Genomic DNA, 13,734 nt, shown 5'->3' on the forward strand with positions numbered 1-13,734 from the left:
TTAAAATCACTGCTCCTGAAAAAACGTCCGTTTTTAAAACTTTTGCATTGATCCATGTCCCCATGGGGCAGGACCCAGGTCCCCAAAAACTTTTTAGGACAGTAACTTGCATATTAACCTTTAAAATTAGTACTTTATATTTTGAACATTTGAGTCCCATAGACTTTTTAATAGGGTTGTAAAGTTCACACGAAGTTTAGGCCTGTTCGCAGGTTCTGGTGCAAACTGAACAGGGGGGTGTTCGGCTCATCCTTACCCACAGCTGATAGAGCAAGACAAAAAAACTCCTACCACATGGTCCAATTTGCTCCAATGGGAGGGATCCACCAAAAGCAGTCGGAGGGGAGCTACAAAATTGACAGTAAATGCATTTTGCTTCTCAGACTAGTAATTTTTGTGCCAAAACACTGAATAAACATTAGATGTTTTAAAGGGGTTCTTTGCTCTTTTTCTCTAGCATTGTTATGAGAGATTTCTGTACCTCCCTTTTTCTATGGTGTCCACTCTGCACATTGATGTGGATGGACTATTCCGAAGTTGGACAATAGCTGAGTTGGCAATTGGTACACAGGGTCGCCATCAGGGGGGTACTGCTATCACAAGTGTAGGGGGCCCAAGGGGCCCACCCGGACCAGAAGAAAGCAGGGCGGTTGGAGGAGGGCCGTGCTGTGCAATACAGAAACTATTTCACAGCTTCTGCTGTTCTCGTGTCACTGAGCTCAGACATTGAGCTCTTTACCGACACCTCCTGGCTACTGTGTATGTGCACCCTTCATGTGATCTGTTCTTTGCTTCTCAGCAACACGTCAACTTTGTGAAACTGGGCTGGGACCAGGTAAGAAGATCTTCTTCACAAGGCTTGGGGGCTGTTTGTGTACAGAGAAGGGCCAGAGCCTTGTGTGTTTACAGGTTTGTGTATGCAGTGATATATGTTGGTTTTGTGCTGCCCTAGGCAAGATTAAAATGGGACACCACCCACTATCTAAAATTGTCCCACCCTTCCTTCTCATGTGGCTATTCGGAGCCCCTGGTGGCTATGTGGGGTCTCTCGTAGCTGTTTTGGGTTGTCTCTGGTGGCTGTGTGAGGCTTGGGTTGGAGAAGTAAGCACATAGGTGAGTGCAGGGGGTGTAGGGGCACCCGCCACACAGGAAGGTAACACACTCTGCATGGGGCAGGCACAGATGACAGTTAACTGTTCAAGTGAGGGGAGGTGTAGAGGAGAGCCCAGTCTGAGAAGGAGGGTGACAATGATATTGGATGTCTGTGCACAGGGTGTTGACTTGGCTGTGTCCACAGATCACTCTCACCTCTCCTAGGACATGGTGTCTCTGCTGACACACATACGAGCAGCAGAAACAGAGTGAAGGGAGGTCAGAGCATCCCCGATTAGAGCCGCTCTCTCTACGGCTGATAGGAGAAAGGGGAGGGGGGCGAGCGGGGTGAATACACAGACAGCACGCAGCTCTCCTCTCTTCTATCACAGCGCCACTGCCGAGTTCTCTGGCAAATGGAGCAGCACTGTCGCCGAGCACCGTTGTTGACTGCGTGCCGGAGGAGGGTGTGGGTGCTTTTATTTTATTTTTTATTTTTTTGCCCCCCCCCCCCCGCAAAGCACAGCACTCTGTGTATGCGAGGGGCATTATAAAATATATATAACTATCACAGGTGTAAGGGGGGGGGGGGGCTGACACATATACAGGATTGGGGGGGGGGGCTGCACACAGGTGAGGTGGCCGGTGTGCAGATTTGGCAGGCTGGCCCGTGGGCAAGCCCTGGGGAATGTTGGTGGTCTGGGTGTGGTGGAGGGGTGGCCTGCCCAGGCCTAAAGCTGTGTAAGGGGCACAAAAATCCCTGATGGCTGCCCTGTTGGCACATGCATAGTTTACTCTGCTGCAAGTATTTCCTTGCCTTGAGCTGTATTGAGGAATGTTGTGTCATGCTAACCTCTTAGGAGCTCATGGCACTCTTAAGTTGCCAGAACTTAAATACAGGCAGGCAATGGAGAACATAATCTGCATTTTTCTTAGAGACTCTGTCAGGTCTTTACAATTAACTGTAGCAATCCTCTTAAAGAAGAAGTAAACCCTGATGAGTTTACTTCCTCTTTCATTCCCTGCAAAGGTAAAGCATAATGGACTACTATGCACGGGAGCCGCCACTTGCGGGATATCGCAGTTGACCGCGGCACGCTCAGTGCGCCTGTGCGCCTCTGTCTGCGGCGCATGCGCCGTAGACAGCGGTGCCTGTCTTTCGGCAAATATCTCCTAAACTGTGTAGGTTTAGGAGATATTTCTTGGACCTACAGGTAAGCCTTAATCTAGGCTTACCTGTAGGTCAAAGTGTGTTGTAAGGGTTTACAACTACTTTAAATAGAACATGCTATATACTTGCCTCTCCTCCATTACAGTAATGCCGAGTACTGCAAAGTCTCTTTGGCACTCCTCTCTTCCAGCAGCTTTGGATGTTTGTGTTCTTTCCTTTTACTGCTCTCTATGCCTCCTCTCTTCTGAGTGCCCCCTCAGCAAGCCATGTGCTGAGGGGGCACCCATGTGGGTGCACTTCAGCACCGGGCTGTTTGCATCCATAGGTGCTCAGTTTTCATTATTAAGACCTCATCTGGAATATGCAGTTCAGTTTTAGGCCCCAGTTCACTAAAAGGATGTTGGGAAACTGGAGACCAACCACACTGATAAAAGGCATGGAGGAGCTCCGCTATGAGGAATGATTAGAGGAACTGAATTTATTCTCTTTAAGAAGAGGAGATTAAGGGGAGATGTGATCAACATGTACAAATACATAAGGGGTCCATAAAGTGAACTTGGTGTTGAGTTATTCACTTTAAGATCATCACAGGGAACAAGGGGACACGCTTTATGTCTAGCAGAAAAGAGATTTAATATCCAAATACGGAAAGGTTTCTTCACAGTAAGAGCTGTGAAAATGTGCAATAGCCTCCCTCCAGAGATGGTTCTGGCCAGCTCAGTAGATTGCTTTTAAAAAGACCTGCATTCTTTCTTAAATGTACATAATATAACTGGATACCAACTAGAGGTCGACCGATATGGGTTTTTCTCTGGCCGATGCCGATATTTAGAAATCACGGTGCTATATGATGCCGTTTTTTGTTTTATGGGACGATATGTTACGTGGTGTGTTTTTTTTTTTTTTTTTTTTTTTTTTCTCCCCCTTCATCTCATAAAATCTAACAAACACCTTTCACGCAGGGGCGTTTTTCAGGCACTTTTGGGCTAAAAATAGCACCTGTAAAGTGCCTGCAAAACGGCTCCTCTGCAGTCTGTGTGAAAGACAGAGTGCTTTCACGCTGAGGCAATGTGCTGGCAGGATGTTAAATAAAATAAAATAAAAAAAGTCCTATAAGCAGCAACTTTGGAATGGTGTACACTGCTCCCCCACCACTCCTGCCCATTGATATGAATGGGCACCACTGCCGAAGCGCATGCAAGGCGATTTGGCAGCAGTGCTTCACGGGCGCATTTAACCTCCTCCTCGGCAGCTAGCTGGGTTATAAGCGCCCCACTAACAGCCGAATAGCACCGCTAAAATGACGGTAAAGCGCCACTAAAACTAGCAGAATTTTACCATCAATACCTGCCCGCTCCAGTGTGAAAGCAGCCTTAATAAGTGATACAGAAAATTTCTTACATTTAAACATTTATTAAACAAAATAAACCTCCAATCAGTTTACTTGTATGTATAATTTAGATTAAAAAAAACCTATATATTAAATACAGGTAATCAAAACTTTTGGATGAAAAAAATGAGCTAACTTTACTGTTTAGTTTTATAAATTTATATGATTTTATGTATTTATTTTTATTGGTTGAACTAGATGGACTTCTTTTTCCAACCAGACTAACTATGCATCTATGTATATATGTCCCCCCTCAGCAGCAGGGGCCAATGGCTCATGCTGCTCTGAGAGTCTCTTGTGAGACCAGTAGAGTGTAGCGCTGCAGCCGGGGACATTGCTGGATCAAGAGAGGGCTCTGGTATAGGGCTGGGTAAAAAATTGGTTTAAATCTTGAATCGAGTTGAGAGGTCAAATCGATTCAAAATTTAAGCAAATCGCTTTTTTTTTTTTTTTCCACCACCGCACCGGTCCTGAGGTGCTGCGGCAAGAATTTTTAGGGGGGGGCCCGGCGTCCAGCCTCACGGACTAGCCGAAGCCGTGGCCTCGCCTAAAAACTCCTGCCCGCAGCTCCTCAGGACTGGCACGGTGTCCCTAAAAAAAAAAACCTTGATTTCGAATTGTGAATCACTGTGTTTGTTTTTTTTGTTTTTTTTAAGAAAATCGCCCAGCTCTACTCTGGTAAGTGTTTAGGGAGGGGGGCGATGGGAACAGGTGTTCCAAGGTTTTTCTTTTACTACCAGGCAGATAATTCGTTAAAGTAAAACAATCTTTTTGAGTTTATAACCATTTTATTTTTTTCAAATCTCTGCCCCCTCCCAAACATAAGGGGGGGGGGTAAAAAAAATAAAAATCTAACTTGTTGGATGATGAGAACAACCCCTGTATTTACTGTGTAAGCGTTATAGTCCCATAAATTACTGCATTGCAAAAGTCTGTTGTGTTCATCTGACTCCTCGCCAGGCCAAGCTGATCTTATCCTTATGTTATGCTAACAATTTCCGCAAACAATTTTTTTTTTTTTCTTGTGTGGGTTGCAATGTAGCATAGGGGAATAAAACTCTCCTGAAGTAAAATATTTACTTGCAGCTTTACTTCACTATATTCCATAGAAATCACATGCATGTATTCTCATTGGAATACTTTGAGGGGGGGGGGGTGCAAATATCGGAGTATATCAGTGGCGGTGCGCCCCCTCTGTCATGCCACCCCCTGTTTGTAAAATGGATAGATTCATGCATAGCGTAAATCTATTCCCGGCCGCTGTAGCCACCCCCTTTTCGGATGCCGGGCACCTGAATAACCGTTGCAGGGTTGTTTTTTTAAACACCTGATTAGGCTCTAATAGGCTACAAAAAAGGTGGACTCGAAGCACAGAGCATTGTGCTCGGAGCCCACCCAAGTGTGTTAGAAAAGCAAATGAATATTTGCTTTTCTAACACTGAGCTGCCTCTCCACCAATCAGGAAGCACGGGTCTAATACCCGTCACCCGATTGGCTGAATGCACAGGCATCCCTATTGGACACCTAGCGGAACAACAGAAGAGATGCACGGGAACCATGGAGGATACAGGAGCCGCAGCCTGACCCGCTGCATGTCCCACAGCTTACCGCCGTCACCCACTGCCTGAACCACCACCAGGATGGGGTATGAGCTAGGCGGGCGGGTGGTTCACAGAGGCCACATATGATGGGGCACAGAGGCCACATTTGATGGCACGGTGAGGCAGCAATTGTGGGTTGTTTTTTTCAGTTTATTTGCACAGCGCCCCTCAAAAAAATGTTGAGCACCAGCAGCCATTGGAGTATATGTAAATGTTGCCTTGAAAAGGGCTCCCAACAGTTTCCACCCTGTCGCATGAGCTTCAGGTAGACCACAAGTAGCAGTATCGATGCACCTTTTGCAGGCACAGTCTACAGTCAACATCAGGAAACATGTTCTAGCCATTGCAAATATGTGCAGCCATTGCAGACCAGCACTTTCTGGCAATGACAATTTCAGGTATTGCCAAAAAGTGCTGTTTAAAACCCGGCGATCTCACTCCCTTAAAAAGAACCAATTTAAGTAGTGCATTTCTGGTTCTCAAACATTGTACAAGACCGTTTGACACATGGGGAGTTATTTCGGAAAGGCAAATCCACTTTGAAGTGCAGTTGCCCTAAATCTAAGGGGTAGATCTGAAATGAGTAGAAGCTTTGCTGATTTTATCATCCAATCATGTGTAAGCTAAAATGCTGTTTTTTATTTCCCTTGCATGTCCCCTTCGGATCTACAGCGACTTTACTTCCAAGTGCTCTCGCAGTGCAAAGTGGATTTTCCTTTCGTAAATAACCCCCATGGTCTCCTTGTGGCTAGTGTTTGGGAAATCCAATGTTACACTTGTCAAAGAGCTGTGCAAATTCTGCTTTGTTGTCTTGAAGTTGCCAGGTAACCTGAAAACAAAAAAAAAAACAGCTGATGCTGGCCTGAGGGACATATAATTGGCTCCCCCAGCACCTGCTGCTTTGCTTTGCTCGGAATTGAAGTGGTCTTTGACACGCAACTTATGCTCAATTTAGCCTTTCCATCTGTTAGTGGTATGAAATCCTTTGTTTAATGGGCTGAAAGATAGACTAGCAAATGTTTGCCTGTTCATGAATGGGTTAATTTAGGCTAAATGTTTTTGGCTTCAACACACATTGGTATGCATTACTGCTGATTCAGATGATATAGCTGAACACTTTATTTTGCCAAGTGGGCTTCCCCTTTACAGCTCATAGGTGGAGAGAGAACGGTAATCTTGTCATGAAGCAGAGGTATAGGAGACTACTTACTGTGAGGGAAAGAGGAGGCAGAATGGCAGCTGAACATGAATGAAGGAAAGGGACTGGGCTCTTTTATCCCATAACGTGCATCTAAAAAAAAGTGTGCATTGAAAAAGCATTTTAACCACTTCAGCCCTGGACCAATTGTCAGCCTAAGGACCAGATGTCTTTTTACAATTTCGCACTGCACTGCTTTAACTGGTAATTGCGCGGTCATGCAATGTTGTACCCAAACGAAATTTGCGTCCTTTTCTTCCCACAAATAGAGCTTTCTTTTGATGGTATTTGATTGCCTCTGCGATTTTTTATTTTTTGCGATATAAATGGAAAAAGATCAGAAATTTAGAGGAAAATTTTTTTCTACTTTTTGTTATAAGAAAAATTGAATAAACTCAATTTTAGTCATACATTTATGGCAAAATTTATTCAGCCACATGTCTTTAGTAAAAAAAAATGTCAATAAGCGTATATTTATTGGTTTGCGCAAAAGTTATAGCGTCTACATACTAGAGTACATTTTCTGGAATTTACATAGCTTTTAATTTATGAATGCCTATCTCATTTCTTGAGGTGCTAAAATGGCAGGGCAGTACAACCCCCCCCCCCCCCCCCCCCAAATGACCCCATTTTGGAAAGTAGACACCCCAAGGAAATTGCTGAGGGGCATGTTGAGCCCATTGAATTTTTATTTTTCTTTGTCCCAAGTGATTGAATAATGAAAAAAAAAAAAGTTTACAAAAAGTTGTCACTAAATGATATATTGCTCACACATGCCATAGTTATATGTGGAATTGCACCCCAAAATATATTCTGCTGCTTCTCCTGAGTACGGGGATATCACATATGTGGGACTTTTTGGGAGTCTAGCCGCGTACGGCACCCCGAAAGCCAATCACTGCCTTCAGGATTTCTAAGGGGGCAAATTTTTGATTTCACTCCTCACTACCTATCAGTTTCGAAGGCCATAAAATGCCAAAATAACACAAACCCCCCCCCCCCCCCCCATGACCCCATTTTGGAAAGTAGACAACCCAAGCTATTTACTGAGAGGCATGTTGCGTCCATGAAATATTTTATATTTTGCCACAAGTTGCAGGAACATTACAATTTTTTTTTTTTTTTTTTTGCACAAAGTTGTCACTAAATTATATATTGCTCACACATGCTATGGGCATAAGAGAAATGACACCCCAAAATAAATTCTGCTGCTTCTCCCGACTACGATGATACCACATGTGGGGGACTTTTTGGGAGCCTAGCCACGTACGGGACCCCGAAAACCAAGCACTGCCTTCCGGATTTAAATATAAAACGCTACCAAAAAAAACTGTTAGCGATCGCAGGGATCAGGCCTGACTCTGCGAACGCTGCAGTTATGTGTTTAGTGTTTTGTAAGTGACAGTGATCGATCGATACTGCACTTGGGTAGGCTGGGCGGAGGGGCAAAACGCAGGTGCTAGCAGGTATCTGGGCTGATCCCGCTAACAATGCGTTTTTTGGAACCATAAACTGCTGGGGACGCTAGTATAGATCTGATTAGCTCAGATATTGATCTGTTCAGATTCTATACCACTACGGGAGGTTTATGCTTTGCGTGTGGGTGTTAGCGGTACTGGCACTAACCTAGCGCTGCCTGGGGCGAGGCAGACCCTGTCCCTAAAACCTAATTGATATCACCCGCCAGGTGATCAGGGGGTTAAACCTTTATTGGGTAATAAATGGTGGGTGCCCTGATGCTATAAAAAGCAAACTAACTAACCAGAGTCACCCGTAACACTTATACGGTGATCACTGGTGAAAGGGTTAACTAGGGGCAATCAGGGGGTTCAAATTTTTATTAGGTAGTATATGGGGGTCCCTGGAGCTATATAAAAACCTGACGGGGAACCTAAATAACTAACTGGCTAACCAGCGTCACCAGCGGCACTTATACAGTGATCGCTGGTGAAAGGGTTAACTAGGGGCAATCAGGGGGTTAAAACCATTATTGGGTAGTATATGGGGGTACCTAGCGCTATAAAAACCTGGCGGTGAACCTAAAAAAATAACTAGCTACTTAGCGGCACCAGTGTCACTGATTGCAGCGATCAGAAAAACGATCGCTTAAGTCCCATACACACTATCAGATTTTCTGCTGATTTTTTTTCTTCAGATTTACCAAAACCATGTAGTGCAAGGGCCTGCCTGATTGCATACACATTGAAACTCCTAAGGTTTGACCTCATTATATGGTTTTGGTAAATCTGATGGAAGAAATCAGCAGAAAATCTGATAGTGTGTGTATGGGGCTTATGTGACACTGGTAAAAGGGGGTGAAAGGGTTAACTCTAGGGGCAATCAGGGGGTTAAACCTTTATTGGGGGGGTAGGGGGCTACCCTGGACCTAACACTAACTGCCATGACAGTTTTTACTGTCACAACTGACACTAAATGCAGTGATCAGTAAATAAATGATCACTGCAATCAGTGACACTGTGACTGGGGGGGTGATCGGGGGGATTTGTGTGCCTATGTGTACCTACATGTCAGTGCAGTGTTGGTGCACACTTACTTTCTGTGTTCTCCTTGTAGTCCGGTCAAAAAGACCGCCCCGAGGAGAATGACATCACTTCCTCCCTGCCTGTGTTTACTATACACAGCGGGGGAAGCTTCTCATTTGCCAGGAGCGATCGAGAGGGGATGGCCAGAAACCAACGGCCATCCCCTCATCCCGGATTGCTCCTGCAGCGAAATGGACCGCCGCAATCCAGCGGGAGGGGGTCCGATCGGACCCCCCACCGCTGGAAGGCGAGCACGTACATGTACGTGCTTGTGCCTGTCGGTGCCATTGCACCGACGTACATTGCCATGCAGCGGTCCTTTAAGTGGTTAAATGTGTTTTTATGCCTGTTGATGTTAGTGGCGGCTGGTGAAGTTTTAGGATGGGGGGGTTGCCAGACCCCGCCTTTCCTTTTTGACCCCTCTCACTTCCCATAAGCACCACCCTTATAGAATCCACCCACTCCGTCCCCTGTATTCCACTTGCTTCTACCCATAGTGTTAGGAGTATACAGCCCCGGAATCACAGAACAGAGTATACAGATCGGCACCACCAGATCAGCAGGAGTGAAGTATTTGTCATGCTGGAGGGATGTCCCTTTTACTTTCTGTCTTGGAGACATAACAGAAAGCGAGTGGTAATCTCCCAAAGTGGGGAGAATTGCCATCATAGTCATTAGAACATTTGTCCCCATTGGAAGGATTCTCCTTCATGTTTTGCAATCATGACAACGCTAAAATGTGGGATTTCCTATCGCCTTCTATTGCAGTGCAGGTGGTCACCAGGACAGATAATGGATCAATAAAAACATGACAGGACAGTTTAACCTTTCCCATTCTATCCTAAACCAATAAACAAGTTTTGTATTTTGTAAACATTTTAAATGCCATATAATACTACAGTGTTTGCCAAGAGCTAAATTCCTTCTTCTTTTTTTTTTTTTTCTTTGCAGGCAGATCCAGTGGACAGATGAAAAAGGACGCAAGAGAAAATGCTCTGGACCACAATATGCAGATTATGCTGCCAGCATCATCCAAAAAATTCTGACCGATGAGGATTTGGTTCCTACTAAACACTGTAAGTTAAGCTTCTGTCCCTTAAAGAACCTGGGGGGAGTTGCTTCTCTATAATCATATAGTACTTTGTCTCATGCGCCTAGGTGGTTCCTAAGATTCATTTTAAAGGTTAGACTGGGTGCCCATCTTCACTCTCCCATCTTTAGCTGTCCGGTAACATAGCAAGGAAGGAGACGGCTGCGTCATGACAGCTGCTTGTCTTTGCTCTAATAACTTTTTCCATGACAAATGGTGGCAAAAGAATTAAGAGGGTGCATGTCACAAAATGTTCAGCCTTTAGAACCACTTTCAGCTTTAAAGAAGAAATATGAAGGTTTTTTTTACATTCAGGCATAGCATGCCTGAAGTCAAATAAAACCTTCAGTGTGCAGTGACCCCCCTACCCCCCCCCCCCCCTTATACTGACCTGTGCCCGATCCAGTGATGTGTACAAGAGCAGACGCTCTCCTGGGTCTCTCCTTCCTCCGTCAATCACAGCTAGTGAGGGGGGGGGGGGGGGCCACGCCATGCTCTGTGTGTCTCATAGACACAGAGAGGCGGCTCAGGAATCGGCACGCACAAGTGTGGCTAGGTGGACATTTCTATCACATGCCCCCTTGGCAGCTTGCTATGGGGGCACAGGCTATAAGTGCCAGGGGGGTCCCGAGAAGAGGAGAATTGGGGCTGCTCTGTGCAAAACCATTGCACAGAGCAGGTATGACATGTTTGTTATTTAAAAAAAAAAAACATTTGAGCCTTTTTACAAATGCTTGAATTCCCTAAATAATAATTTTTTACAATTTTGTGTTCAGAATAATGTATTGTATTTGTAAGTAAGTACTGTTTATATTCATGCCTGAATCTCTTTATATTGACTTTTTACAATACAGTAGAAAAGACACTCATGAGTGATGATACCCAGTTCTTAACACACTTAAAGACCATTCCCCTTCTGATCCCATGTAACACAGTAACATTATTATGTAATATTTACTCAGTTGGTGACTAAAGTGTATTGCTTAACTGCAGTGGAGTAAAGTGAGGTCACTTGCATGGTTGTGCTGTTTTGACAGCAGTTATATGTATATCTTCTCCTCATGACCCCAAAGACCAGTTGCCTTTAGTGACCATTGCACCCACCTGCTATGCTACCTCAATTTATCTTAAGATAGGATGTCCCTCTCCAGCTTTGCTGAGTCAAGAAATTTTTATTTTCTTTATCATACATCATGGGACACAGAACCTAAGTAATAACTTAATGGGTTATGGGCCACCTTCAGGTGATGGACACTGGCATACCCAATACAGGAAGTTCAGTCCCCTATATAACCCCTCCTCCTTCCAGGAGTACCTCTGTTTTTTTGCCAGTGTCTAAGGTGTTGGTCATGACAAAAATGTGCTCTGAGGAGTTCCAGGAGGGATCCATGCTGGATTTAAATTCCACCATAGACCAGATCCATCCAAGCCACGGAGACCACAAGACGGTACCCGGGCCTTGCATAGAAAAACGTGGTTTTGCCTGTAAGCCTCTCTCTTTTGAGGGCTGGATCCCAGGAACCAGGACTCTTTTTGGTCATGCTACATTACCTAAAGTTGTTCCTGCGGGGTGCTATACAGGTTCAAAGGAGTGGAACCCCTATTATAGGGACACAGTATTTAAAGGTTTACTAACGCTGCCCGCTGTGATCTGTGAAGTTTGGATCTGTCTGTTTTCAGCAGTATCCTGCAGCGAGGAAAAGGTAAGGGAAGAAGCTTAGGAACTGTAAAAAGTCCACCTTATGCCTTTTTTCTTCTATATGAAAAACATTGTAATGCCTTAAAATCTCCACTAGAGGGTGTAAAGATACACATAACTTGGTACGTTGTTCTTAGCAGCTATGTCCAGCTACAACAGTGTGTGTTTCCCAGTAGCCAGGAGGGAGTTCATAATTGAACAAGGTGTTCCTCTCCCCCAGTTGGGTAAACTAAGGGGCTGGGGGTACAGCATTTTATATGTATTATGGCTTCGGGTGAAATGGATATTTAAGCCTCTACTGCTAAGTAAATTTGAGCAAGTCAAGATACAGTAAGCCACATATGTACAGTACATCAAGCACTCTGGAACCAATATTCTGTTTACAATGGTTTTCTTTTTTTTATGTTTAATGTATAAGTGGTGAATATCTTTTCATACAGGCAGTATACATTAGTATTTTTTTAAAGCATATTGTTTTAAATGGTTTAATAAAATTGCAGATGGTTATGATATGGCATGCATCTGACCAGTGTCTAACCTAAGGAATACTAGTTAAAGAAAAGTTTCTATATTAAAGTAACAGAACCCTGAGCTTGTTGGCTCACAGCTACAACATTTTTGCAGTTGTACATCTGTTGAAACAAGGTGTGTAAGCCAATAACTCAGATTTGATTAAGTGTTTGCTCTGAAAAAAGTCTGCATTTTTAAAATGTTTTGATGTATTTTGTAACAATGATGTGTTTTGTCTTTTTTTTTTTTTTTGTTCAGGTAAAGACTTCTCAAAGTCCTTTAAACCAGCCATTCAGAAGACATTCCGATTCCTCTTCCACCTTCTGGGCCACATCTACACCTGTCACTTTAAAACTGTAGTGAATCTTGAACTACATCCCCATCTGAACACGCTCTACCTTCACCTTCTGCTTTTCTGTGCAGAGTTCCACCTTCTCGACTCCAAAGAAATGGCCTTGAGTGAAGACTTAACCACAGCCTTAATAAATTCCAGCCCTTGTCCCAAAACTTCTGGAAGCCATTCTCGGAACACATGAACCAGATCCTTGGTTTTCCATGTATACTGCCTCTTCAAATATATAGCAAAATCATAACCGGGGAAAAAAACATTCTTTTGTAATCTCCTGCTTGGTGTTGCACCTCCAGCACAGATTCTATTTGCCAATCTAAAGGACGGCGGAGCCCACAAATTTCTGGGAGATGAATATTACAACAGCTCATAAAATGGAGTTTGCTCAGGAAAGAAAACCTACATAAGCCACCAAAGTGCTTTACATGGGAACAGCAAATATACCTGTCAGAAGCAGTTTGAAGTTACATAAAAGATGGCCAACAGGGACTATTTCTTTTTTATGTATTACTTTGCAGAAAATGGTTAAAACTGGCTGCTTTTCATGGTTGACAGGGCGCTATTTAACATTTGGTCACTGGATAACAAAAATTGACTGCACGTTTTATATTGCAAAGGTCAGAGTCTCCAGAAAGGGCACTTTTTTTTGTTTTTATCTTTGTTTATTTTTATTTTTTTACTGGGTCTATTTTAATTATCTCAATTCCATATTTTTAAAGATATGGTTGTAGTCTGCAGTTATGTATATATTTATTTTGGTGACATGTTACTTTAAAAAAAATAACGCACTTAACTTTTTTGTAATTTATTCATTTAAGTTAAAAATGGATTTAAATGTTTTTCTTTTAAGATGTATATATTTTTCTTTGTTAATAAAACAATAGACCAGGGGCTAGTTGCAAGGAAAAGAAATATTACTCTTTAAATTCAAACTGTTTCATGTAAGCTGCATTCATTGCCTCCAGCATGTTAGCAATTCCCCTCCCACTCCCAACTAACGGTTGGTATAAAAAAAAAAAATCCAAATGCCCATTTTAAATAACTGAAGTCACGTTCACATCCTTTGATCCTTTTTTTTTTTTTTTTTTTTT

The 13,734-nt window shown here is 43.5% G+C and overlaps 1 protein-coding gene across 4 annotated transcripts in view; it reads left to right on the top strand.

Moving 5' to 3' along the window:
- The window catches only part of LOC143933929 (MOB kinase activator 2-like), a 90,527-nt gene extending 76,993 nt beyond the window's left edge, over positions 1–13,534 (top strand). For all 4 annotated transcript variants that reach the window (XM_077457085.1, XM_077457088.1, XM_077457086.1 and 1 more), the window contains 2 exons: positions 9,947–10,071; positions 12,553–13,534. In XM_077457085.1, the coding sequence (XP_077313211.1) occupies positions 9,947–10,071; positions 12,553–12,830 (403 nt within the window). In that variant the 3' untranslated portion in view covers positions 12,831–13,534. The remainder of the gene's footprint in view (positions 1–9,946; positions 10,072–12,552) is intronic.
- Positions 13,535–13,734: the final 200 nt, after the last annotated feature.

The sequence above is a fragment of the Lithobates pipiens genome, unplaced genomic scaffold, assembly GCF_037356315.1.
Source record: "Lithobates pipiens isolate NorthernLeopardFrog02 unplaced genomic scaffold, aLitPip1_a1.2 Scaffold_27, whole genome shotgun sequence".
Classification (NCBI taxonomy): domain Eukaryota; kingdom Metazoa; phylum Chordata; class Amphibia; order Anura; family Ranidae; genus Lithobates; species Lithobates pipiens.